Raw genomic sequence first — 24,747 nt, forward strand, 5'->3', positions numbered from 1 at the left:
CTGCTTAATGGCAGTGACAGTTCCACTACTGGGAAGGTCATAAACGACACCAAATGTTAATGTGCTTTCTACCAACAGGTGTATTGATGACTTTGTACTAATGACTGGGCAAATTTAAGAATCAAAAAGCACACTAAATCTTTCAGAGCATCTCTCAGTAGCTGAACCATTCATCCTGTACCATGAAAAGACTTGAATTCAGTGTCCTAGTACCTTACTGTGTGAGCCACTGGGAGCATGGAGATGCGCAGGAAGTGCAGCCCTGGCTCTCGGCACCCACAGAGCCATCCCAATGGCTTGGTAGGAGCCCTTCTAAGCTAGGCAGAGGCAATGGAACTCCTTGTGCACACACACAGAGCAAAGACCTTCTTTCAATTAAAAAAACGACTGCATTTCATTTTCCTTTCAGTGAAGCTCAACCTCCTTGTAACACAGAACACAATCAGAGACTTGTCAGGGATAGGGGGATATTAACACATGTGCATCTCTCTTAGACATCAGCTAAAAATTATACATTCACCATCTTGTACCAGATGGAACCTCATTTGTGTGAACCACAAATCACTTCAGCTGCAGTGGGACCTTCTCTCAGTTGTATCATCTTTTAAGCACAACTCCCAGAAAACTTCACTTTAAGCAGTATCAACTAAAGTCTTTTCTGACTACTTTCTTTGGGACCTGCAGGGTACCATCATGTCTTAAAAGATGCAGTTGTGGATGTGATTAAAATATCACTACATTTTTCAGTGTAGGGAATCATTAATGCATGTATAATCACAGTTTAAATAGCTGTGAACCAGCTTGTACAAAAAAATACAATCATAGCACCATATTTACAAATTTAGTACCATCTCCTCGTTAACTAGAGTCTCAAACTATCTTTTTTTATGGCTAATTAGGTTATACGTTAGTGCTTTCAAAAAATTGCCTGAATTTCTTTTACAAATATACACTTATAAGAAGAAACATTATCAAAACTGCTGTCATCTAAGGCAGCAACTTGTATTACAAAAGTTATTAAAACATCATTATACACTTATAAAAGTTTCAAATTTACATTTTCCTTTTCATAGGCACTCTATAAACTAAAATGTGGCCTTGTTTTCACAGCTGTTAGTTTAAGCATTTAAACTAGTTAAATCATACCAGTGTTGCTCTTTTTTTTAATATATAAGCAAAATGAAAAAAGAATCACCCATTAACCAGAAGCATCATTTACAGTTTTTACTTTTGCCTACTTTATACACGTTTTGCTTAAAAGTGACACTTTTTGATGTTGAGGTTTAGCGTTCATTGTCCCACTGCCTTCTTAGGGCTTAGTTTCTTCTTCCCTAGAATACGGTGGAGGCTAGCTGACATGAAGTACGGTTTTGCTGTAGATCCATCATTTCTTTCCAGGTCTTCACCTGAATTTACACAGCAAAACCAGTCAAAAAAGGAAGCAGCAGTACAACCACACACACAGACACAAACAGAATTGAAACAAGGAGAGAGCAAAAGACCCAGCATTAAAAGAAACTCAATCAAGGTAATTTAGTTTTACTATTAAGTTGATGGAAGACATTATAAAATTTCTATTTTCTTAGACCACAAGAGGTTTTACATGATGCAGAGACACAAACATCTTGCCATTTTTTAATGATAGCAATATATCCTTTTTATTCTCCAGATCTTTGGTTTGGCAGTATAGGTGGAAATTTTCAGAAACTCTCATTCTTCCACTGAACCCTAGCACTTTGGAAATCCCTTTTTAGAAGATGTGTCACAAAGACTGCCATGGAGTTAAGCACTTTCTAAAACTGGACCATTTTTCACAGCCAAAGATAAAGTTCATGTGAAAATTTGTTGCCGTGAATTTATAGTATTCTATCTGATCTATTGTTCATCGCTTAATGGGAGCATGGGAAGCAGAACAGAATACGAATTTAAAACAACAAGGCAGACATTACTTTCTATCCTACAGCAGGTCATGACTAAATCACGAGTCAGGGTTCAGCCCAGTTGGTGCCATGCAGCAGTGACAGACCAGTGAACAATTACACACCAATGGGCAATGGGGAGGGAGTGCCACTGAATCACAGTCACTGCGACTGCAGCCCTGCAGAGACAGACAGCTGGATCTGCAGAGCCAGAAAGGGAGTCTGAGTTGTAAGGAATGGCCAAAGAAGCTAGAGGAGGCAAATCTTAATTTTTTTTTTCCGTGGCAATATATACCATGTGTCTCTGGAATAAACTAAAAAGGGAGTCTTTTAGGTTTTGAGCACACCAACAAACTTGCTATAATCCATTTCATTCTAAATAACCAAATACATAAATAAGTAACAGTAATAATTTATTTATTTAGTTGTGGTTTAGCTTATTTTTTTTAGTGTTATTAGTGCTATGTCTGCCTGTGTTCAAAGTTCATAACATGAGAGAAATAGGATGTAGCTCTCAACTAGATACCAATTCTGAGTTTTCTAACTGATCTTGTTCCTGTTATTCTTTAGCAATGCAGTTTTTCAAATCCCTGCTAACCTAGTTTCTAGGGAAATAAAGTGAGTGTTTAAAGATTCAGTATTACCATGTTTACCTCACTTCTGTAATCCATAGTGCATATTTATGAAAGATCAAGCCTATGACTATTTCCCTTAGTATTATAAAATAATTTGCAAATTCCAAGAACAATCATTACCATGTAACTAACTTCTACTTGGACCTACCAGAATGGCTTTCATTATAGAAAAATACAGCACATGAAAGGTTACCACATGCTAAGGATGTCTGCTTCTCATAATCATATCCTAATTCAAGACCAACAGATTTCTTTTGTGATTTTACTCTCCGACTGGACAGCCTTTGACAGGGCCCATGATTGTTTGCTATTGGGAGTCCAAGGGACAGTTAGTTTCAAGTGGTATTTTACAGAACCTTTGAGGTAATTCAGCATAATGCTTTGTTCAGGGTTATTAAACTGAAAACAAAGCACCACCTATATACCAAAGAATATATTTGTTATTGTCAAGATGCTTAAGCAAATCAGCACTGTACAGGATTCTTCACAAAGCACCCCAAAGTAAACTTAATGAAATTTAAGAAACATCTGGAAAACAAAAGCCAGATATTTCCATAAACCATAAAGCTACCTTACACTTCCTAAAGTAATTAAATTTGAATACTAGAACACGGAAGACCGTATCACAGAGCCAATATGAAAAGAAGATGCTGCTAATTTTTCATACAGTTTGCTAGTATGTCACCAGACCTCTGTAAGGAATGGATAAGGTGATTTTCTACTCCTCTCTCCATGACTTGCAGGTATTACTATAAGAAAACACAGTACTTACAAAAGCAGAGGAAAAGCGTGTCAACACACATTGCATAGACGCTGAAGAACCCGTGTGCAACTAGATAGGAGCCAATGATGACCGTCTACAAAAAACAAACCACAACAGACCCCCAAATGTCTTTTGGAACCACTGTGGTACTATTAACATAAGTCAGAAGCCTAATCTGCTAAGCAAATTTAGAAGAATTTAATGTCAGCTCTGTCTTTCTACCAAAGGCTACTAATGCTGTGGACAGGGATTACAGGTTCAAGACTGCATTCTAACATGTAGTAGGTCCTAGTTTTCCAGCTGGAAATAGTTCCCAACAGGAACTATTTCAACCTCTGAGGAGAATATATGCCAAGAATATTCTGAACTCCTCCAGGAACCACTCAGCCTGGAGATGTTCTGAAGTTTAAGCCTACAAAAGGAGAAAGAGATGCATTGCAAGTCCCTTCCATTAGAAGCCATTCTGTCATCAGTGTCTCGCTGAATCGGGAAATCTGAGGAGATGTGAAACCTAACTTTTCTGAAGATTCAGAGCTACTGCAGTTCCACTTCCACCTGAAGGATCCCAAGGACTGGAGTGCAGCAGCTCAGTCAGTCCACACTTGGGTGGACACTCTGGCACTGAGATGCTGACCAAAGAAGCTGTTCCCAGACCATGCCCTGAGTACTCTGAGCACCTCAAACTGCCGCAAGTGTTCAGGAGATTAAATGGTTGCCTTACCAACAATGGTACCCAGTAGTAATTTAGCATTGGCACTTCCTGTGCAAAGATTGGTATTCTCTGTGTGAAGAAAAAGAATGCAAGGACACCTGCAAGAAGCACAGGCAATTAGTGATTCCCATGTTAGCTCTGATTTCCCAGGATCTAAAGAATGGATAAGACAGACAACAGATCCAAAGCTGGTTTCAATGAAAGTTTGTAAACAATATATTCTTCAATACTAATTATCTAACAGAAGAGATATGTAAATTAATCAATTACCATAAAGATATTAATGGGCCCAGAAAGACTTTAGTGAGTTGTTTTGTTTCACCATTCTACTGAACTTAACAGCTAAATTAATAAATATTGTCATTCTACAGTGATGACATAATATTTTAGATCAGCTCTTGGTATTTGTTGTACTTGATTAAAATATAATTAATTAGTTAACTTTGAAAATAGACAGAATGCAAAATATGGTTATCTGTAAAATAGTTTTTTGAAACTGCTGTGACAATTTGGAAAAACCACAACAGAACACTGCCAACCTGAATTTCTGAAAGTGCTTCATTTAAAAAATAGAAAAACATTTTTCTGTCACATAAAACCATGAATAATCTACTTGATGATTACTCATAACAAAGAAAATCCTATAAGGATGCTAGAAATATTCTATTTCTTTTACTATAGCTTATAGCTATAATGGGCTCAAATACAGCAGAGCTTCAGGTCCATTCCTGCAGACCTGTACTACCACATCTTGTAGGCAGTTGTCTGTTACCCGGTGAATCTCATCTGTTGTTCAGTTCTTACAAAAGGAGAACTGACTGTGGCTGACTAATTGGATGCGAATTTTGTGTGATTCAACTATGATGCTATGGCTGCAGAAGTCCTTGCACCAGCCACACATACAAGAGCTGTAAAAGCAATTATGGAAAAGATACTGTCAAGGCAAACCAGGTGCTCGGTACGAGGGAGAAAGGGGAAGAAAAAAGGTTTCAGTTCAATCTAGCAAATCCTAGAAAAACAGAAGCAGATTTCCAAATGGTCAGACCAATGAGAACCTCCAGCTGCTAACTAAGCATATACGAATATGGCAGGCATGCTTGTGGGTAGCAGAAAACAGAGCATACAATTTAGAAAAAAACCCCAACCAGCTTACCTACACCACCAGCAACAAGGATTTTCCCCAGAAATAGAAGGAAGTCTGTAACTTTGTCCAGAACTGCAACCCTGTTTAGCAAAGGACAAATGATACATAATCATCACAAACCAGACATTTGTATTCTTTCTCCTTAAATCTATGGATAATTGCAAAACATGACCAGAAACTGTCTTCTGCTGGTTTTACAGGCTGAGGACATATCCCCACAGACAGGCAGTGCTGAGATGGGTGTTGCTACAGTGTAATCTCAGGAGGACAAAAAGCACTGAGCCTTTGTTGAGTAAGGCCTTAATGTAGCAACGCTGCTACAGGACTGACATGAAGACTGTTTATTCCTCAAGTTGATTTAAAAAAAAAATCAACCAACCAAAACTTCAAAATATTTTTATTTCAGCCTTACTTCTATGGGCACAGATAAGGCAGGCCAGATTAGGGAAAGTACACATCAAAACAAAAAGCAGTATTTATGTAGATTGCTGGTAGGCCTCCTTTTCACTTGGTCCTATCTGGCCATCTTTCATGACCTCAAATCTACCATTTTAAGATATCATGGTACAACACCAAAGGCAGGAGACCTCAAAGCAGGAAGATAATCACAGATGAAAGAAGGTAGACAGAAAAGCTGACGATAAATCTGCAGCTCTCATTGAAGCACAGCAGGGAGTTTCTGCTCAATGTCCTGCCAGCCTGTCTAATCAGAAACTGCAGATAAATAATGGGGTGAAATATGAACTTTGTATCATCAACCTCTTGACAGCACTGAGGGTCATAGTACCATTATGGATACGGTAATATTCAGTACTGACCACCGTGAAAAATAAACGTTAAGAACTACTAAAGAGACAAATCATCATTAACCTCTCAATATTCAGGTTAGGCAAAATACATGAGATAAAAACATCTTTACTTGAAATAGAATTATATGTCTAGCTTTTAACTGTTGTTCTTCCTGATTAAGAGCAAAATCAGAAGGAGCAGAGAGGTGATATTCTGTAAGGAAATAAAGGCAGCTTCTCTTTTCTATTGCACAGCTAGTACTCAGTATGGACATCACTGTCCTGATATTAGTGCAGAGTAACACAGTCAAGGTATTCCATCTCCCAGCTCCAGTCCTTTCCCCATCTTTCTTAAGCATCATTTCCACTTTCCTCTTTCAGCCTTCCCCTCCATTTCTCTCCTCCTCCCAGTCCTTCGCTTAATGCTTTAAACCACGTGACCCGTTTTACCATGTCTCTCGCTTGGTAATTAGATTGCGTGCTATTGCATCAACATGGCCTGCTCCTAAGTTACCCTCCCATTATTTTTTGATCTTACAGTAGCAAAGGAGGAGCCAGGAGCAATGAAGGAAAAGTACTGACGAGAATAGGGAGTCTGGCAACATGCTTGGTAGTGGAGAAAACAGCCAGGAAATTTCCAAGCATCAGAGGACATCTGGTTGTTAAAGACAATCTTTTTGAAAGGAAAGTATCCTGTCTTCTTTACTTCCACTCTCCAATACCTCATAAGATTTCTGAATTAATCTGAAAACTTAGGTTTTTCTGCTTCCCCTTTCTCAGACCAAGTGGACCAAAGCTCAAAAAACAAATATACAGCAGATGACGAGCACCCCATTCCCATGTATCTGCAGATCTCCTCTCAGGGACTCCACTTGTTTCTTGGAGGCATTGTTACAGTGTACTGGATACTTAGGAATTTAAAGGACCAATCACAACAGAATCATGAGATTACATCAGCTCTGCATGGGTTACTGTACTGGACAGCCTGTTGTTACACACTGAGTGTAAGAAGTGAGGGCCAGGCCTGAGGACAGAAGCAGCTCTCAGTATTTGGAGGAGATATGGGAGAGGAAAAAAGTGTGCCTGCAGGGTGCAATAGCAGGAACTCCTAAAATTTCCAAGGACTGGGAGATAATCCCTTACCTCACCACATTGCGCATGAGCAAAAAGAATGCATCCTTTGCCGAGGTGCAGAAGTTCTTACCATATATGGCAATCTGCAAAATAATAGTAGCTGTTAAGTATTTTAAATAATTAGGATACCTTCTTGTATGCAAGGATCTATCTGCATGTAATGCACAGTTCTCCCTAATATGTGGCCTTGAAACTCAGATGAACATAAAACACTTTCCTCAGTCCCCTGCTACTTCTCAATGCTTCCCATCAGGCTGGGACAGAATACTACTCCCCTTCAAATCACCTGGCGATGGGCATGCCACCCCTTGTGATCTCACAGGTAGTAGACTCAGTACTTAGTTGGCCAAGCAAAGCAAAAAAGGTGCTAGTTGATGGATTCTTCTCCCTTTGCTAGTTACCTACACTAGATTTATCGTCAGTGGAAAAGAATAGGCACTTGTAGAGCTGAAGTGAGCTGATCTCTGTAGTTATCTCCTTGGACCTGATGCTGCTTTCCCTGAAGAACAAATCAGCATAAAATAAAGCAGCTAAAGTTATTCAGGAACAAAACCACTTCTTCCTGGAATAGTCTCCACCAGGGTAAGACATGCTAGAACAGCTCTCAGCTCAGTTTGTCAAAATTGTCAAAAACAACATTTCCTCTTCAGGATGGCAAAAATTTGACACATTAATTGCTCAACACAGGTGGTAATGGATCCACTAGAGTGACCTCCTTTGAGACAAGAAGTCTGCAACTGTACCATTCAATCATTGAAATTGCTCCAAGCCAGAACATCCTAGGCTGAAACCTGAGTATATTAATTTATTAGTGAGGATTTCAAACTTCTCTTATCTGGAGGCTAAGAAGGCTTATTTGAGAGAAATATCACTGCTGCTGCTAGTAGAATTTGTGCTTTTAACTTTCAGGCGGAAATACAATTGTCACATGCCTTCTGACCTTATTCAAATATTGCCTCCAAACAGAAATGTCATCAACATGCAATATGAAACAAGCAAATATTCCTGTTGAAATCAGGATACAAATTATTGAATTACAGGGAGAGTTAACCAGTTATTCCATCCTTTCCCACTTATTTTGGGGGTGAGGGTGATGGACAAAGACAGGAGAAAAAAAAAGAGGTTGAAATTAGAAGGAAAAAATTCTTACTTTTTCATGGTAAAACCATATGCATGTACTGAAAACTCCCATAAATCCCATTATTTATTCAGCAGTTTCAAGTAATGCTGGCTTCTGATCAACTAGTAGTGTCTAGGATATTTTAGTGTCCTAGATAGGGGAGACCACATGCAGACACGTCACATACCATGATGTAGGCATTTCTGTTTATAAATTTTAAGAATTTTTCCAAACACCAGAAACAGCACTTGAGGCAGCAGAGTAGGAATCTAGTGAAGGAATTCTGAGTACCTGAAAAGAGCAGGAGAGAGTACATCATACACAGAACTCATGAACAGTCTTCAGAATGTAGAAAGCTATTCAGAAGAAGATCTTGAATTGTGACATTATTTGTTTATTTCTAGGTATGGGCTCTCTCTCTCAACCAAATTTAACTCACTAGCTTTCAATTAGATCAGACTCATATCGAATTTGAACTTTGCATGAGGTTCCCAAGAACACAGACGCAGTTTGAATAAATGAACACAAATTTACTGTCTTCAAAAGAAACTACAATGGATAATATGGAATTAGTCTCTTTTCCTTGCTAAAAAAAAGCTTGTAAAAGTGAGGAAGTAATTTAGCAAGGAAGGTCTTAACAACTTAGGGCAGATTCATAAATCTCACCTTTCAGTTTGTGATCCAGATACTCCAGTATTACTCTAATAAGCTGGACAATTGCAAGAATTAAGGCTCCAAATGCCAGCGAACCTGTATGGTATCTAAAAACAAAATATTTGACTGTTATGTCACACATGTGCCTACGTACATGGATATATGTATGCATATGTGTATGTATATACAAATAAAACCAGAAGTGAAGGAAGGAAGGAAGGTCCATCAATGGGAATTACATAAGACTAATAGACCTTCATCCCAATCTACCACAGAGGAACAGGATGAAGCCATTGGTGCTGTTGGTATGTGTGAGTGCTGTGTCCATCTCTCAATCTGTGTGCACATGTGTGGTATACATGTATTTTGTGTGTGTGTCTACTGGGGGTACCTGCTTAGGATTACAACTGGTTGGACCTAGGGGCAGGGAGCTGCAGCTGCCTTGGTGTTGTAGGGCTACAGGATTCAGCCTTTCCCTAGTAACTACATCTTCCCAGTTGTGCTGGTTGGATGGACTAGAGCTAGTTTCTTTCATAGTAGCTTGTGCTGTGCTATGTTTTGGATTTTTGACCAGGACAGCTATGACAGCTCACCCATGCTTTAGCCACTGTTGAAAGCACTTGCACAGCACCAGGGACTGCTCTGCTCCTCACCCTGCCCCACTGGTAAGCAGGTTAGGGGTGCATGAGGAGCTGGGAGGGGACATGGCCAGGATAGCTGACACCAAATGACCCCAGGGATACCTCACACCATACTGTGTCGTGCTCAGCAGTAACAGCTGGTGCAAGGAGGGATAAGAGGGGAGCATTTGGAGTTATGGAGGTCATCTTTCCCAGACACTGCTATACATGAAGAAGCTGTACTGGGGATGCCTGAACATGTGCCTGCCTGTGGGAAATGGGGAATGAACTCCTTGCTTTGCTCTGCTTGTGCATGCAGCTTTCTTTTGCCTATTAAACTGTCTTCAACTCAGCCGATGTGTTTTCACATTTTCACCCTTCAGATTCTCTCCTCCACCCCACTTCTGGGGAGCAGGCAGGTGGCTGTGGGGGGCTTGACTGCCATCAACATTAAACCATAACACTGACTAGTCATTTTCTTATGATATTCTAGGACTGGCTTCCCTAGATGTAAAAAGAGGACTTGTCAGATACATGGCAAGGCTCACTTCCAGCTCCACACTCTTACCGTATTGCTCGTCCAAACGAAGAGAAGAGTGGCCACAGTGGAATATCAGCTGGTTTTCGATAGGCCCAATAGTAAGAGGCAAAGGCACCAGCAAGGGTACATTGACCCAGTGCAATTGCAAAGTTCACCAGCCAGAGAAAGACAAAGGCATTGGCTAACTGGAAGATGAAGATGTACTTATGGTACAGGCTTTCTCCTCCATAAAAAGCAAAAGTACACTGAGCACCTGGGCACAATTTAGTCACATTGGTTGTGTTAAAAGTCTAAATAGAAAGAAAAATAAACAACACAATCATAAGCAATGAATTCTATGTACATAGCCTCTGAAGTTTTGCAGGTTAATACAAATAACATAACTCTGCTTGATGTTTTATTAGCTCATTCAAAACTGCAATACTAGGTAACCTGTTTACATATTTAAGGATTCATATCAAGGACTTAGCTTTGAACTGCATATTGGCAAACAAAGCTGTTCACCACATCCCTGAAACTTAAATAAGTGGAATTTGAATTTCAGGAATCTAGTTTTAAGATACATAAAGGCTTATATAAGAAATTCTGCTCAATTAAAAAAAAGAATTACTTGAAAACTAGAGGCCAAATCAGATGTTCAGGTAAATCACCATGGTTAAAATGAAAAACTGAGCTATACCATTTAATACAAACTGTGGATGTGGTCACAACTTAGCTTATGTATCTCAGACTATTAAGAAAAGGAGTAATCTTTACATCTAATTACTTTTCCCTATTTCTAGTGTTCATTTCATGTATTTGCTTGGTTTGGACATGAAACTAAACCAGAAAAATTCTAATTCCTTTCTTTTGTAGTGTTTAGACATGAACACAGTGTGCATCACCACCGCAATACCGTGAAATTTAATGCATCACTTTCTGCTCATTGCCTCTGGTGCCACTGCTGGGCCCCTGGAGCAGAGCCTGGTTCATGCTCTGCCCCCTCCCTGCAGACACTGACAGACTGAGGGCCTGAGACAGACAGGGGCTGAGGGCCCCTCTCAGCTGGGGCTCCTCTCCAGGCTCAACAGCCCCAGCTGCCTCAGCCTTTCTTGGGCACAGAGATGCTCCAGCCCTTCCTCAGCTCTGCAGCCTCTGCTGGCCCCGCTCCAGGAGCTCCATGTTCCTCTTGTCCTGATCAGCCCAGAGTGGGACACAGCACCCCAGATGTGCTTCACAGCACTGAGCAGAGGGGCAGGACCACATCCCTGACCTGCTGGAAATGCTCTTCCTGAAGCACCCCAGGATCCCATTGGCCTCTTGGCCCCCAGGACAAACTGCTGGCTCAGGGAAAGCTTGCCATTCCCCAAGATCACCAGGGCCTTCTCCTCAGAGCTGTCCTCCAGGAGGTCACCTGCAGCGTGTGCTGGTGCATGGAATTATTTTTCCCCTGGTGCATAACATTTGATAAATATTTCTGGTTTTTAAAGAACTCTTAAACGCAAATCCACAAACCAGTAAAAACATTTGACTGAAGGCAAAATTTAAAAAAAAAAAAAAAAACAGGACAAAAATTTTTGGAGTTTCATAAAGGTAATTACTGTGCCAGAGGAAGCTAAGCTTCTGCTTCAAATCATGGCTAGTCCCTGAGCAAGTTTGAGGTGTAGCTTTCAAAGTCTACCATTGCCTTTGGAAGACCAAAGAACAGACTCCTCACAAATTCAAGAACATCTTTCCAATAAAATTTTGTTTCTGTCTTTTCCTTTCTCACCCTGAAAATTAAAATGTTAACATTTACAGGACAGTTTAGTAGAAACCCTAGTTTATGTCTATAAAACAAAAAAGTGTTACCTGAACATTAGGTAATATTTTCAGATTTAACATGGGGACTCATTACTTAAAATACACACATTTTTTACTAGCAGTGCATTTAATAGTGATTAAGAAAAATAATTAGTATAGCTCTCACTATAGGTAAATATTTGTTACACTTACCTCCGGGTCACAAGTTAGGTTTGCATACTTGCACAGTGTTTGATTTGCCATTACTTTATACACAGGTTCTCCTGACGTGGCCAGAAAACTGAACGAAATATTTTAAGGAGGAATCACAGAATTGTGGCTTTTGAGCAACTTTGGGCATTGGGCAACCACTAGCTCTAAAGAACTTGTGTAGATAACAGAAAAACCACTCTTGCCCTGCAGAGATATATCTGAAGGGTTGGCAGACAAGACCAAGTACTCTTATTACTGAGAGAGCTAAGGCAAACTCATACCTGGAGCTGTAATAACCCCTGACCAGAATGGGCAGGGGGCATAACCTTGAAAATTGTCCCCATCTCTCCTCCACATCTGTCTTTGACAAGGCAGACTGTACAGTAGTTCCTGTATTTTGGCAGAAGTAGATACAGGGCATAAGGATGAGTTAACACTCCCTGAACAGCAACAACTGACCCTCTCTGCATATGAAATAAACAGCTGGTTTTTAAATTGCAGTTTTCCCCTTTTTTAATCCTCATCGAATCCCTGCTGGTCAGGAACAAACAGCGGTTGCTGTTAGGCAATTCAGAGGAGATAGTGCACTGTATATTCTATCACTCCTTCCTCATATTTTTCCGAACAAAACACACAGAGAACCCACTCCACTTCCAGTTAACTAAGAAACCATTAACACCGAGCCTATGGAGCACACAGCACAATAAAGACCATATTCACTCCTCGCTGAGGGCCCTTTTCAACCCTAGAGTCAACCTTCTGCAGTATACAAGGCTTTGTATGATGCCCCTGCCTTGGTCTGAATTTTAGTCCATTTTTTTTTTTAATTCTAATAAAATCACTGTCTGATTTGTACATCATATGTAGATGTGCCATGCGGAAGACCGCACCAGAAGAGTAAATGCTAAGTGACCAAATAGCCCTCTTAATAATGGTTTAATTAACGTAAAATAGCAGAAAATTATCTAGTCCTGCGGACCAGAAGACTTGCTCCAGATAGGTACACAGACAGAAGGATACACAGCTGTCACAGCCCAGTAGGAAATACAAATTGCAATGAGTAAGAAGGTGACGATTGGGTAGAACAGTGTAGACATTATATAGCCAATTGCCCTAAAAAAGAAACAAAATATATCAGTAAGCTACAACAATTCCAGAAACAGGCTTTTTATCAGTCCTCTTCTAGCAATTTTACTTTGAGAACCTTGCTGACACTCAGCATAATCTAATACTGGGATCTCAGAGTACTGCAGGAATTTTTTTCTTGTGTCTTCAAACCTTGACTTTGTCATTTCTACCACTCCACTTTTATCAATGGTACTACAATGAACTTTATCAGATTGCCATGTTCCAGCCTGTCTTCTACTTTTTCCTTCTTCATAACTGCTTCAGAGATCCATCTCTTTCTAGGTCATTAACTGATTTCCATGCCATCTTCTTGCCAACTGCTGCAGACATTACCCTTTATGTCCTTACCCCACTCTGCTCATTTTGTGTTCTTCCTTCTCTCTTACAGACCTGAAAAGACCTTGCTCTGTTTCGTATTTGACAACTCTGTTCCCAGAAACTTTCCTGCGTTAAGTGCTAGCTATTCAGGGGCAGAGACAATCAACTTGTCTTTGCAATGCCAGGACAGACTGACACCTTCCTGTGACTATGTGACTTTCCCTGCACGTGCTGTAGGCAAGTCGTGCTCACCTATGACTACTGGAAGGCAAAACGAATAATTGCCTTTTCCTGTTGACAGCTTAGAGAGCTTCTTTTAATATCAAGGCATACGTAGACTGATATTCTACAGCTAATTGCTGTGGCTAGAATGTGACTAGGGAGCAGGAACTCGAGCATTCTAGTTCCTACCCTGCCGGGGGCTCATTCTCTGTAAGTGGGAGTTGATACCAGCCCTCTTGGTAAACCTGCTGCTATCCCAGAAGTGAACAGCTCCAGCTGGGTATCTCACTGGATGTCAATTCAGAAAGCATGTGCTTTGTTCACTGAAACTTACAGGCTGACTCTGTTTACCACAAGCCTTTTTGTCTAGTATTATTTCCTACAGTATTTCTCCTATGACTTAGGGCACTTCTGATGCTGTTTGTTTTATAAGATGCAGTTTCCAGAATGCAAAAGGAGAAAAATTTACTCAGTTTCTAAAGGTAAAGTAGTAAATGCTGGGGGGAATGCAAGGAAACTGTCATGTGCAATCCAGAGGTTATAAGCAAAATCAATTTTTGAGCCCAGAGACAAAAAAGTCCATTTTGAGTCATACTGGAGAACACAGCCTTAAACTGTCTGAGAAATAATCACAACAAATTAGCTGTGTTCAGCAGTCATTGGTAGTAGGGCCTCTTAGTTACCATTAAGACCATGGTCTATTATTCCAACACTGACTAACAACTGTTGTTTCTAATTATGGATTTCAAGTCAATTATTTGCATTATAACTGTAATAAAAATGTAGCTAAAAGGTATTGAAAAACATAATTTTATTTCCAGTTCATTAGCACTTTACATTTTATCTTCCTAAATACAGGACATGGTCTGTTAGGTTTACAGTAATTACATACAGTGTTTCACCTCAGCCATTATGCACAAGAGCAAAAAGTTCACCTTCAAGTGACCTTTCTATGCTGCTGGAAAACTACATAATGTTATTACAAATCAGCAAGAAGTTTATGAACTTTCTAAAATCCTTCCATCTGTCAAGGTTGTGAACAAAGGTTTTGAAGAATGTTAAAAAGTGTTCCTGGATTTTAAGGAACAGGAATTTAAGAGTATAATTTAGTGCAGTCTAAATTAATTGCTATGCTCCAATTGCACAGCGTAAGACAGGAAACAAATACCTGGCTAAATGTAGACCTTCAGTATATTTTAATCCCATGACAAAAATCCCAAATCCTGATTCCGGAGAACCACAGTGGCAATAGAGATGGCAGAAAACCACAAGCAAGTGCATATAGATGAACTCAGAGCTAACGATGTGCTCTGAGAACACAGCCTTGCTTTCAGGGCCTATGAGACCACAACTTATTCGCAATGAAACCCAAGGGCCTGATGTTTTAAGTCAGTCAGTTTTAAGTCCATTTATCCTTTGTAATATTCCCATTAAAAAAAAACCAACAAAACCAAAACAACAAAACAAACAAAAAAAATCCCAACCAACCGAAAAAACCAACCAAACAAAGAAAACATCACCACTAAGTGTTTGCACTGTGTAAAACAGGAACTACTGCGAACAAAGCCTATGCAGATTTCAGGAAACGCACAATGAAGAGGTCCCTTAGACCCTAAACTCTCATATCCTGCTCCGCTCTCTTCTTTACTCAGAGCTAGAAAGAAGTATCTTAGACTGCACCCTTTTACAATGTCTGGTCATAGAAGTTTCCTTTTCTCTCTGCAGATTTATGCCTGTCCACACAGAAGTTTGATGGGAGCCAGTAGAATCTCCTAGTCTTTCCTAAATAGAAGCCACAGCCAAAACAGTACCAGTCCTCTACCACTAGTATATGACTCCAAAGACAATCCAATGACAGAGCAAAGTTGGCACTTACAGGTTCCAGTCTCTTATGAACAGTATACCACACTTGGCTTTTCTGCTGAGACACCTTCTTTGCACTAAGGATAATGTGGTAGCATCAACAGTGTATGCATTCTTAAGGCAAGAAGCGGAGTGATAAGAAATACCTTACTTTAAAAGAGAAAGCTCTATTAAGCACAACCTCATTAAAAGGTAACTGGCATTCCTTGAATGCCTCCCTTGAACTCCTTGTTGAATGTGTTTGATTCAACAAATGCAGTGCCGTATTTTAAACCCCAATTTTCTGCCCTTGGTGGCGCAAGATGGAGTTCAAGAAGAGTATACTCTAGAGATCATTTAATAAAATTCAATATATATTAAAATCAGACAAACATACCTACTACCTTCTTTCAAGAGTGCAATAGCAATCCGGATCCGATTTCTTAGGAAGATCAGCATCAGTATGATTATGACCTCAACACCACAAAGTATTATCACTGTAAACAAGCAAATAAAGAAGTCAGATTTATCAAGAACCAAACCAATATGCTGCCTCTGTAATTTTTTTCCTTGTAATTTGAACTATTCTCCACAAACTCTGTAAAATTCTCTGCTTGAGCAGTTCTTTCTCCAACTGCATCTGCCAAACTTCAATCCCATTTCACAGGTTTCTAAGTTCCATTCTAAAAAAAATTCTATATGCAGAGAGTTAGTCAGAATGTGCATGACCCTGATAATTATATTTTTAACAGAAAAATAGAACATGTAATTCTCAGGAAAAGATAAAAATTTACTTCAGTGTGGCTGCAGTATCTCGCCTTAGATACAGCTCGTCCTTTACAAATTCTACTTTCCATAAACAAGAATTTTGCTCATAATACAAGCATTTGTTCACACCACACTGTTGCTCATTTTCAGTATTTAGATAATTAAAAATAGGAGATGAAGAGTCAAGTTTTTCATGGAGAGTGCATTTTTCTGATCTACACTGTTCTAAAATGTAGATGTACTAAAATCAACAGGTTTGTTTGAGTATTAACCTGGCATGAGCTCCTTTCACCTGAGTTAAAAAAAAAAAAAAAAAAAAAAAGGAAGAGACTAAGATAGGATCATTCTGGACAAATTACTTTCACCTTCCAGTCATGTTGCTGGAATCATGCTCTGATATTACAGAGCTGAGAGCTCTTAGTGATAAGCAGTATTTGAATCATAACTCTGATTTCAATAGTCTACTTCTGTCTGATTTCCATTCATGTTGGTTCAAAACCTACTTTTGCAGTAGAAAGTAAGAAAATTCTGTGAACTTCACCTAGAGAAGACTGACTCTTTAATGCCTGAAGCACCCATCCTCTGACTCTGAGACATATCCATTTATTTTTGGTGCTTCAGATTGTTAGACAACGCTTAAACCAGCCCAGAAGGGGCAGGTTGTTCTATGCAGCAGGACCTGTGTCCTCCAGCTGAAACCAGGAAGTTCCGTGGAGGGAGAGGAAGACAGAAGGGACAGTACCCTTAAGTATCCCAAAACTTACATGAAGGTTTGCAAAGGAAGACGAGATTTGGCTTTAGGTCCCACAGCTTAGACATAGTCTCAGAATATCAGACTCAATAGTCACAGATGCTGCTGAATTACAATCCCAAGTATTACCCCTGGCAACAGAACTGCAAGTGGCAAGTGACTGCTGTGGTACTCAGAGCCATAGACCTTGCTCAAAACAAAGTTTTTGTTAAATACATTTCAATACCATTTTCCCATAAAGGAATATATAACTTCTTTAAAGTTGGTCTCATTCCAATTTGGCTCTGTTAGATGAATGCACTTGTTCGAAACATTGTGAAAAAGGCATGCAATGCCAGTACATGATGAGTTCTAGACTAGGACTCTGACTGTGTTTTCTTCAAGGATATGTAACTATTTACTTTGCTGGGTGATTTTGGAAAAGTAATTTAATTCCTGAGTACCTCAATTTACTCTTGTGAAAGTGACACTAAACTCTAAATAAACTATAGACTGCTAAGAATCAGGCAGGGGAAGAGCTTGAAGAGTTACAAGAAAAGAACACATAATAAAAGTCCTAATATTCTCTAGGCAGAGCACACTAAAAAGCTCTTCCTCAACAATACATATGGAAGATGCCTCATAAGCTTAATGATCCAGCACAGAAGTAAATGACAACAGAAACAAGAGAAGGGATTTAAGCAGTAAGCTACTGTTCTATTAATTTAGCTACCAATACGGAGAGGCGGTGTTTTTGATTATGACCCATTCATCACTAACTAAAAGTCTGTGTGTCTTCTAATAGAGCAGTAACAGGAGTGCAAGTAATATTTGGCAATTATTTCTTCTCTCTTCTGCCCCTCCTTTCTTGGGGAAGAACGTGTATGCTGCAGGTTGCTTTGACGGTTTCAGGTCGAAACCGGGTGGAAACACCAATGCGTGTATTGGTTTCAGGTTCATCCATTTTTGTTTCCCGAATTATGTGTAGTGGTTTGAGTTCTTACTAGAATTATTTACTCTTGTTCTGCTGTGAGATAGGATTAGGAGAAAAGCAAAGCAGGCTCAGAACTTAAAAGGGTATAAAGACAGGCTTATTAACAATACTACAAGAGAGAGAAAAAAAAGAATTAGAATAAAACCTTCAAAACACTTCTCCTTCCTCACAACTTTCCTTTCCCTTCTCAGGGACAACATATAGTGACAAAACTTTGAACTCTAGGTCAGTTTACTACCTATAAAATAGTCTTTCATGAGTTCATTTAGAGAGAGAAGTCTCTTTTGATCTGCCATGGAAACTTCGCACAAGAGAAGAACAGTCAATATTCAAACCTAGTCACTGATTGGTTTTGCTGTAACATTCTTGGAAAGATCACTTCTGTGCAAAACCAGCACGGCTGTCTTGTTCCAGCAGGATTTTGTTTAAAATGGTTCATCATAAAGTCTTAGATCAGACTCCAAGAAAATTCAGTGACACAAGTGTAAACTACAGGAGACCTCATTGTGGTCTTCAACATCCTCACAAGGGCAAACGCAGAAGGGCAGGTACGGATCTCTTCATTCTCATGACCAGTGACAGGACTCAAGGCAACAGCTGGGGCAGGGGGATTTAGGTGGGAGATCAGGAAAGGGTTCTTCCCCCCGAGCTGTGCACTCCACAGGCTTCCCAGGGCAGTGGTCATGGCCCCAAGGCTGCCAGACCTCAAGGAACATTTGGACAATACTCTCAGGCACAGGGTGGGATTGTTGGAGTGTCCTGTGCAGGGCCAGGAGCTGGATTTGATGATCCTGATGGACCCAATTCCATCTCAGCATATTTTATGATTCCAAGACACAAAAAAGTGTAGTTATTAATGTGACTTATTAATCTCACTTCCAGGGCTCTCAAAGAGGGAGAAAAAATAATCTGAGAGAGAAAAGTACCCCTCCTTATGCAACATCATTATGACAAACTTATTTATTGCCTTCTGTTTTCCCCATGATGAAGACTGAACACACAGGAAACAGCCTACAGGAAGTAGAATGTTAATAACAAAATTTTTTTTCACTCTTATCACTTGTGTGATTTCATTATCTCCCCTTACAAATATACCAGTCCCTTTAAAAAAAAACCACATTTTTACACAATACAGAGAAAGGGAGTTCTCTGAGCAACACATGTAGAGGAGGAGATTTAAGAAGGCAGAAAGTGTATCAAGACACTGACTGATTTTCCTGAATATCCATTAACAGATACCAAATTTAAAGGGCACTTACTAAATGCTAACCATGTTTGTCTCAGTTGCAGGTACACTTTGAAGTCTGTCTGGAATCCAATATCATAAACAGTGAGGTCAGATCCAGGTATTCCTTTAAGATGGTCATACTCCCAGTAACAATGCCAGATACCTTTTAAAAAACAATCAATATAATAGGAGTGTGTCTGAAGAGTGCAAAGACAAATTAAAAAAAATCTTACAAGCCAAATGTTTTGCATTTGTATAAGCTAGGTAAGCAAAACCCAAAAATGTATCACTATGAGACTAGCCAATTATGATATCATGTATACAGGAAAAATATCAATATAAGTGATTACAGACTAAGCGTACTGTGCATAGGTAATGCTGGTTACTACATCTGCTGCTAAGTATCAGCACAGCTGGAGTCTTACTACATTTTACTGCCATTTATGTCCTTCTCACTTAATTGTGTCTAAAGCTAGGCATTAATTCACCCATTTGTACTATTTAATTGAAGTAACTACTGATTTTCCTGGCTCAGACTTAAGCAGTAAGAAAAAATAGTCTCAGAGGCTAGAAAATTACACTTACCATAACCTATAATTCCAATCACACCAAAGATGAAAATCCAGAAGAGAACCCCAGCTGTGAATCTCAGCAACACAAGGAAGAGCAGACTCAGCATCATTGCAATGAACAGCCCACTAGAAAGTGAAGAAACAGAAACACAGGGAAAACGAGTGTGAGAATCTATTCACTTTCTTGCATTCCTATTACTCCAAATGAGGGTCACTTCATCTCACATAATAGCATGTTTTGTAAAAATGTATTTCAAAATCTTTGTTATGAAACACATTCTCATTGCTATTATCAGCCATTACAAACAAACAGCTTTATATATATATATATATATATATATGACGATCTCACAGCGCATAGCTTGAAATGTTAATGTGCACACTAGGTTCTCAGGCTGGTTGAACAGGATTAATATAATGCCTTTTTTGTCACTTACACCAGCTGAAAAAATCACTGCCTTTTTCAGGCCCAGTCTAATCTACAGTACAGAAAGTTAAATTGGAGGAATACCTATGTGTGAGGAAGTTGCTGGTTTATGTCCTCCACAGAAAATCCCTGCTTGCAAAGAACAATGTTAGTAAACAACATTCTAGGAGCTTCCTAGGTAAAAAAAAATTAAATTTAGGAGGAAAACCATCAGGAGGTTAGGAGGACATAATTTCTACTCATCATCGCTTCTATTAATCAGAAGCAGAAACAATCAGGGCACTATGATGCACAGAAAGAAACTGATAAGAGCCTTTCTATGGAGTCCCTAGGAAAGATGTCTACAGTGCCTTCTCTTCATCAAGATTATAATTAGTATAGTATAGTATAGTATAGTATAGTATAGTATAGTATAGTATAGTATAGTATAGTATAGTATAAATAATATGGTATGGTATGGTATGGTATGGTATGGTATGGTATGGTATGGTATGGTATGGTATGGTATGGTATGGTATGGTATGGTATGACATGACATTACATGAATATAATATAATATAATATAATATAATATAATATAATATAATATAATATAATATAATATAATATAATATAATATAATATAATATAATATAATATAAGTCTTCATTTCACTCTTAGAAAGCAAGTCAGAAAGGAAAAACTGATTGTAAAAGGCTTTTTTACTCCACAAGGCTTTCTAAACTATTATGAAGAAAGCAATATTAATATTAATCCCATCAAACAAATATCCAGCACAGGTGCTTTAAAGAACATTTAATGTTCCCTTATTTTCAGTAGATCTTACATCAGAATTTTTTTATTAGTACAGACTCAAAAAAAATTAAACCCCCTTCTTGCCTCCTGTGTTCAGTAACTTTTCTTCTGAATGATCCCAGATTATTTACTCAATAACCAAAGCTAAAAAATAGGGTTGCCTGATCATAAAAAAAAGACATCAACTTATTCAGTCAAACCTTTGTAAGCTTGCTTTAAGTCCTATTGCTTTAAAGGCCCTTACCCTAACCCTATCCATATTACTATCTAAAGTATGTAGTAATTTTCGTGGATTTGTATTCAGGATTGACTAATGTATGCTTAACATGTGCATGTTACAGGTTTTCACCTGGTGACGACTTCTGTTCGTGTTTAAACAGATCAACACACTGGTCCATCAAAATCAATATTAATGGCGTAGGAATTCACAAATACTTATCTGCTTCAGCAAAGTAGCTACTTCTCTTGTTTCAGAGCTGTGTTTTAATTCATTGGTGATTAATGAATATTAATTGTAAGATAAAGTTAATACTGCTACATAATTTTTTTCTTGACATTGCCTGCTGCATTGGATTTATGGATTTATGTTGCATTTAAGGATTATAATGGATTTAACTGAATATTGCTAGTACGAATTTAGAAACTATCTGTTTTATATATGTACTAGTGACACTTGGCAACAACAACTGGCTTGAAAGTCACTTAATTAAGATTTTTCAGTTTTAGAATTGCCACACACTTGGGTGCCAGAACAGAACATTGCACCTCCTGATCTTCTGTCTGGCAGGACATTAAAAAGCTATTCCAGAACAACTGACACTCTGTGTGTGTATGCTGTACTATCCTTACCTCGCACACAGAACCGTAACAACCTTATTATCATGTGTGATGAAAGGAAATTAGTTGCTCCTTATGTTTTAAAGTAGGATTTGTACCAAATACATAGAAGATCTAATTTTTTATTCCCTGCACACTCCAAAACTATTTTGGAAACACTAAAAATACAAAAAAGTCCTCCTTACATTAAAATCCAATACCAAGAAATGGCATAGTCTTCAAAAATTTTCATTCCAACTGATCTTGCATCCAGGACATTATTGATGCCACTGAGAAAAGAAAAATCAAATAAAAAGTTGTTTCAGGTAGAAAAGGAGAATTTATTTAAACGAATAGGATCAGTGAAAGAATCTGAAATATCTTTGGCAGTGATTCTCCACAAGTCCTGAAAAAAAATTCTTTAAAAAGGCTTTATTGTCAGAATTGCTTATTGTGTCACAAGACAAGTGTATACTATCAATATCTGCAACGCACCAAGTGACAAACAGCTGTGATCCTAGAACTGCTAATTGCATAGAACCAAAAAACATGTCAGTGAAGTAACTTCATAGAACTGTTCTTCTATCCTGCAGAATGCTTGCCCATAAAATTGTTTTCTGAAGAATAGCCCAATACATTACTTTTTACCAGAAGCAGGAGCACTCTAATGAGGTGAGATGCCCGAAGTACTAGGCCAGCCCATGGCAGTGGAAAGGTCATCACAGAACAGGATAGCCACGGCCATTGCTGGCTGGCCTGAGTCCTGCAGCACGAGAATTGCATTTTGAACCTCATTTAACTTTCCTTGCAAAATTTATTTTTGCTAGGAAAAACACGAATTATTTCAACAAATGACAGACCATCAGACTAAAACTTTTTGCATTTTTTGCTCCATTCTGTACACCACAGTTCTGGATTTCTTTAATGGAACTTTGGAAGTGCTCAGGCACAGAAAGACCATTTACCACTTCCTTGGGTATCCTCAGTCATTTGCTACAACAGATTCTGATTTTTTTTGCATTGCTAAATTATTGCACAATCTCAGAATCAAACAAACACTGAAGAAGAGTAAAACCTACTTTGCAGCTTCCCTGAGATCAGTTACATTTCTTGTTTTCCCTCTTCCATCTTTGAATGTAGTCTGATTTGCCACGGTCAACACACCATTCTTCGTGGAGAAGTCTGGGAAGCATCTCTTCAGAACTATTCAAAACATCAAAACAAAGCCTGCATATTACATTTCATGTTGAGCTCCACTTTTATCAATATGTGTTTTGTAACGTATTTAAATGATTTCAGATTAACAGTCAATTGTTTTCAACTGATTATCTAACAATATGTTGACTTTGACAAATCTTCAGAACCATCACATTCAAGATTATGATTTTTATTCTCTGGGGTTTTTGTCTAAGCACAGGCAGGGTGGGATCAGAGATTGCAGCTGGAGATTCAAAGTCCTACCAAGTAACAACAGTACTATACATAGGAGTTTAAGAATTTGTAATAACTGTGGAACTTACTCTCTGTCAGTATCTGGGCAGCTTATAAAAACTGCAGCTTCTCAAATATGCCACTTTATGGTAATAATCAGACCAGCCCCCAGGGACAGATTCAACTTGACTGGTCATGAATGACATTAGCCCCCAAAACAATATATTACAGCAAGTGTCAGTTTCCTTATATGCCAGAGAAGCTCCAGTACCAGCCACTACCACTAGATATTCTTGGAGATGAAGGAATTGAAAAAAAGACAAAAACAACTAGTTAGAGAGAGGGAAGAGGAGATTATAAAAAAAGCGAGAAAAGGAGAGATGTTTGCATACTCATTTACACTGCCCCGTTCTTTGCTGCAAAATGTCCTTGGTTTCATGCCAAAGAGGAGAGCAGGTGAGTCCCCCTTCAGAGCTGTACTTCACGAAACCATTCAGTGCTTTCCTTACCAGATTCCAACAAATACCCATGCCAGGGCCCAATATTTAGTCTGGTGTACCTCCCCCAGCAATTACTCTGACTAAATGATTCAGTAACATATCTTAACATATCTTTTTCTCCCCCTGTAATCTTTACACCTCGATGTAATCTAAAAGAATATAAGAGCTTCTCTGCAAATTATTTTGTCTTTTGGGTCAGTACTTCAGTTTTTATACAAATTCATACTACATTTTAAAAATTCAATCCATATTTTCTCCTTTTAATCACCTGTTGCTGGTTTACATGATCCCTACTTTAAAGTATGGCAAAAATAAACAGCAATTTCTCATTTACATAAGATTCTGGGTCAGCACTACACTTGTGCAGCTGAGATGAGCTCTGAGATCAGTGGTTATCTATTCAAAAATACTTCCTGACCACAGTGACATTTCTTCCCCCTTAATTCCTCTGTATGCCCTGTGTAGCCAGCATTGCACTCAAAAGAGAGTTGCATTGTAACTGGGTGAAGTATTATTTGAACTTCAACAGCTGGCCATACAATCCTTCCAACATTCATAGCATTTTCTTTATGCCAATGGCATTGCTTGGTTTTGTTTTGGAAGGCACAATTTGAGTTCAAGAGCTTTTGCTCAGTGATGATATAAGAGCAAGAAAGAGCTCAGCTTGACCTGATGACATGCTGAATGTTCCCAGATGACTTAGAAAAAATATTATTAAATATTTATATTTTAAAATTTAATTAATTTATACTGAATGGATGTCAATGTCAAATAACAGGCAGCTCCTAGTGATGTTGCCACGAAACACATTTCAGGCTGGAGTTCTGCTTTAATATGAATGCTCACAATCTGCTAAGATGTGTATAAGAAGTAGAAACACTCACAAGGCCTGCTTGGAACGATCATCGAAGGACAATCTTCATCACGTAGGACTTGAGCAACAGACTAAAAAGGGGAAAAATAGGAATGCTG

General features: G+C 38.7%; 1 protein-coding gene across 3 annotated transcripts in view; it reads right to left on the bottom strand.

The window, feature by feature from the left end:
* Positions 1–366: 366 nt before the first annotated feature.
* Positions 367–24,747, bottom strand: part of SLC44A5 (solute carrier family 44 member 5) — a 64,110-nt gene continuing 39,729 nt past the window's right edge. For all 3 annotated transcript variants that reach the window (XM_066193048.1, XM_066193047.1, XM_066193046.1), the window contains exons 7-22: positions 24,660–24,720; positions 22,924–23,047; positions 22,051–22,134; positions 19,820–19,932; positions 19,266–19,397; positions 15,912–16,011; positions 13,025–13,117; positions 12,005–12,092; positions 10,058–10,320; positions 8,882–8,976; positions 8,403–8,506; positions 7,105–7,178; positions 5,183–5,253; positions 4,039–4,127; positions 3,327–3,411; positions 367–1,406 (exon numbers count right to left, since the gene is read on the bottom strand). In XM_066193048.1, the coding sequence (XP_066049145.1) occupies positions 1,291–1,406; positions 3,327–3,411; positions 4,039–4,127; positions 5,183–5,253; positions 7,105–7,178; positions 8,403–8,506; positions 8,882–8,976; positions 10,058–10,320; positions 12,005–12,092; positions 13,025–13,117; positions 15,912–16,011; positions 19,266–19,397; positions 19,820–19,932; positions 22,051–22,134; positions 22,924–23,047; positions 24,660–24,720 (1,692 nt within the window). In that variant the 3' untranslated portion in view covers positions 367–1,290. The remainder of the gene's footprint in view (positions 1,407–3,326; positions 3,412–4,038; positions 4,128–5,182; positions 5,254–7,104; positions 7,179–8,402; positions 8,507–8,881; positions 8,977–10,057; positions 10,321–12,004; positions 12,093–13,024; positions 13,118–15,911; positions 16,012–19,265; positions 19,398–19,819; positions 19,933–22,050; positions 22,135–22,923; positions 23,048–24,659; positions 24,721–24,747) is intronic.

Source organism: Chamaea fasciata, unplaced genomic scaffold (assembly GCF_029207755.1).
Source record: "Chamaea fasciata isolate MVZ Bird 193981 ecotype frontalis unplaced genomic scaffold, bChaFas1.0.hap1 SCAF_10, whole genome shotgun sequence".
Classification (NCBI taxonomy): Eukaryota; Metazoa; Chordata; class Aves; order Passeriformes; family Sylviidae; genus Chamaea; species Chamaea fasciata.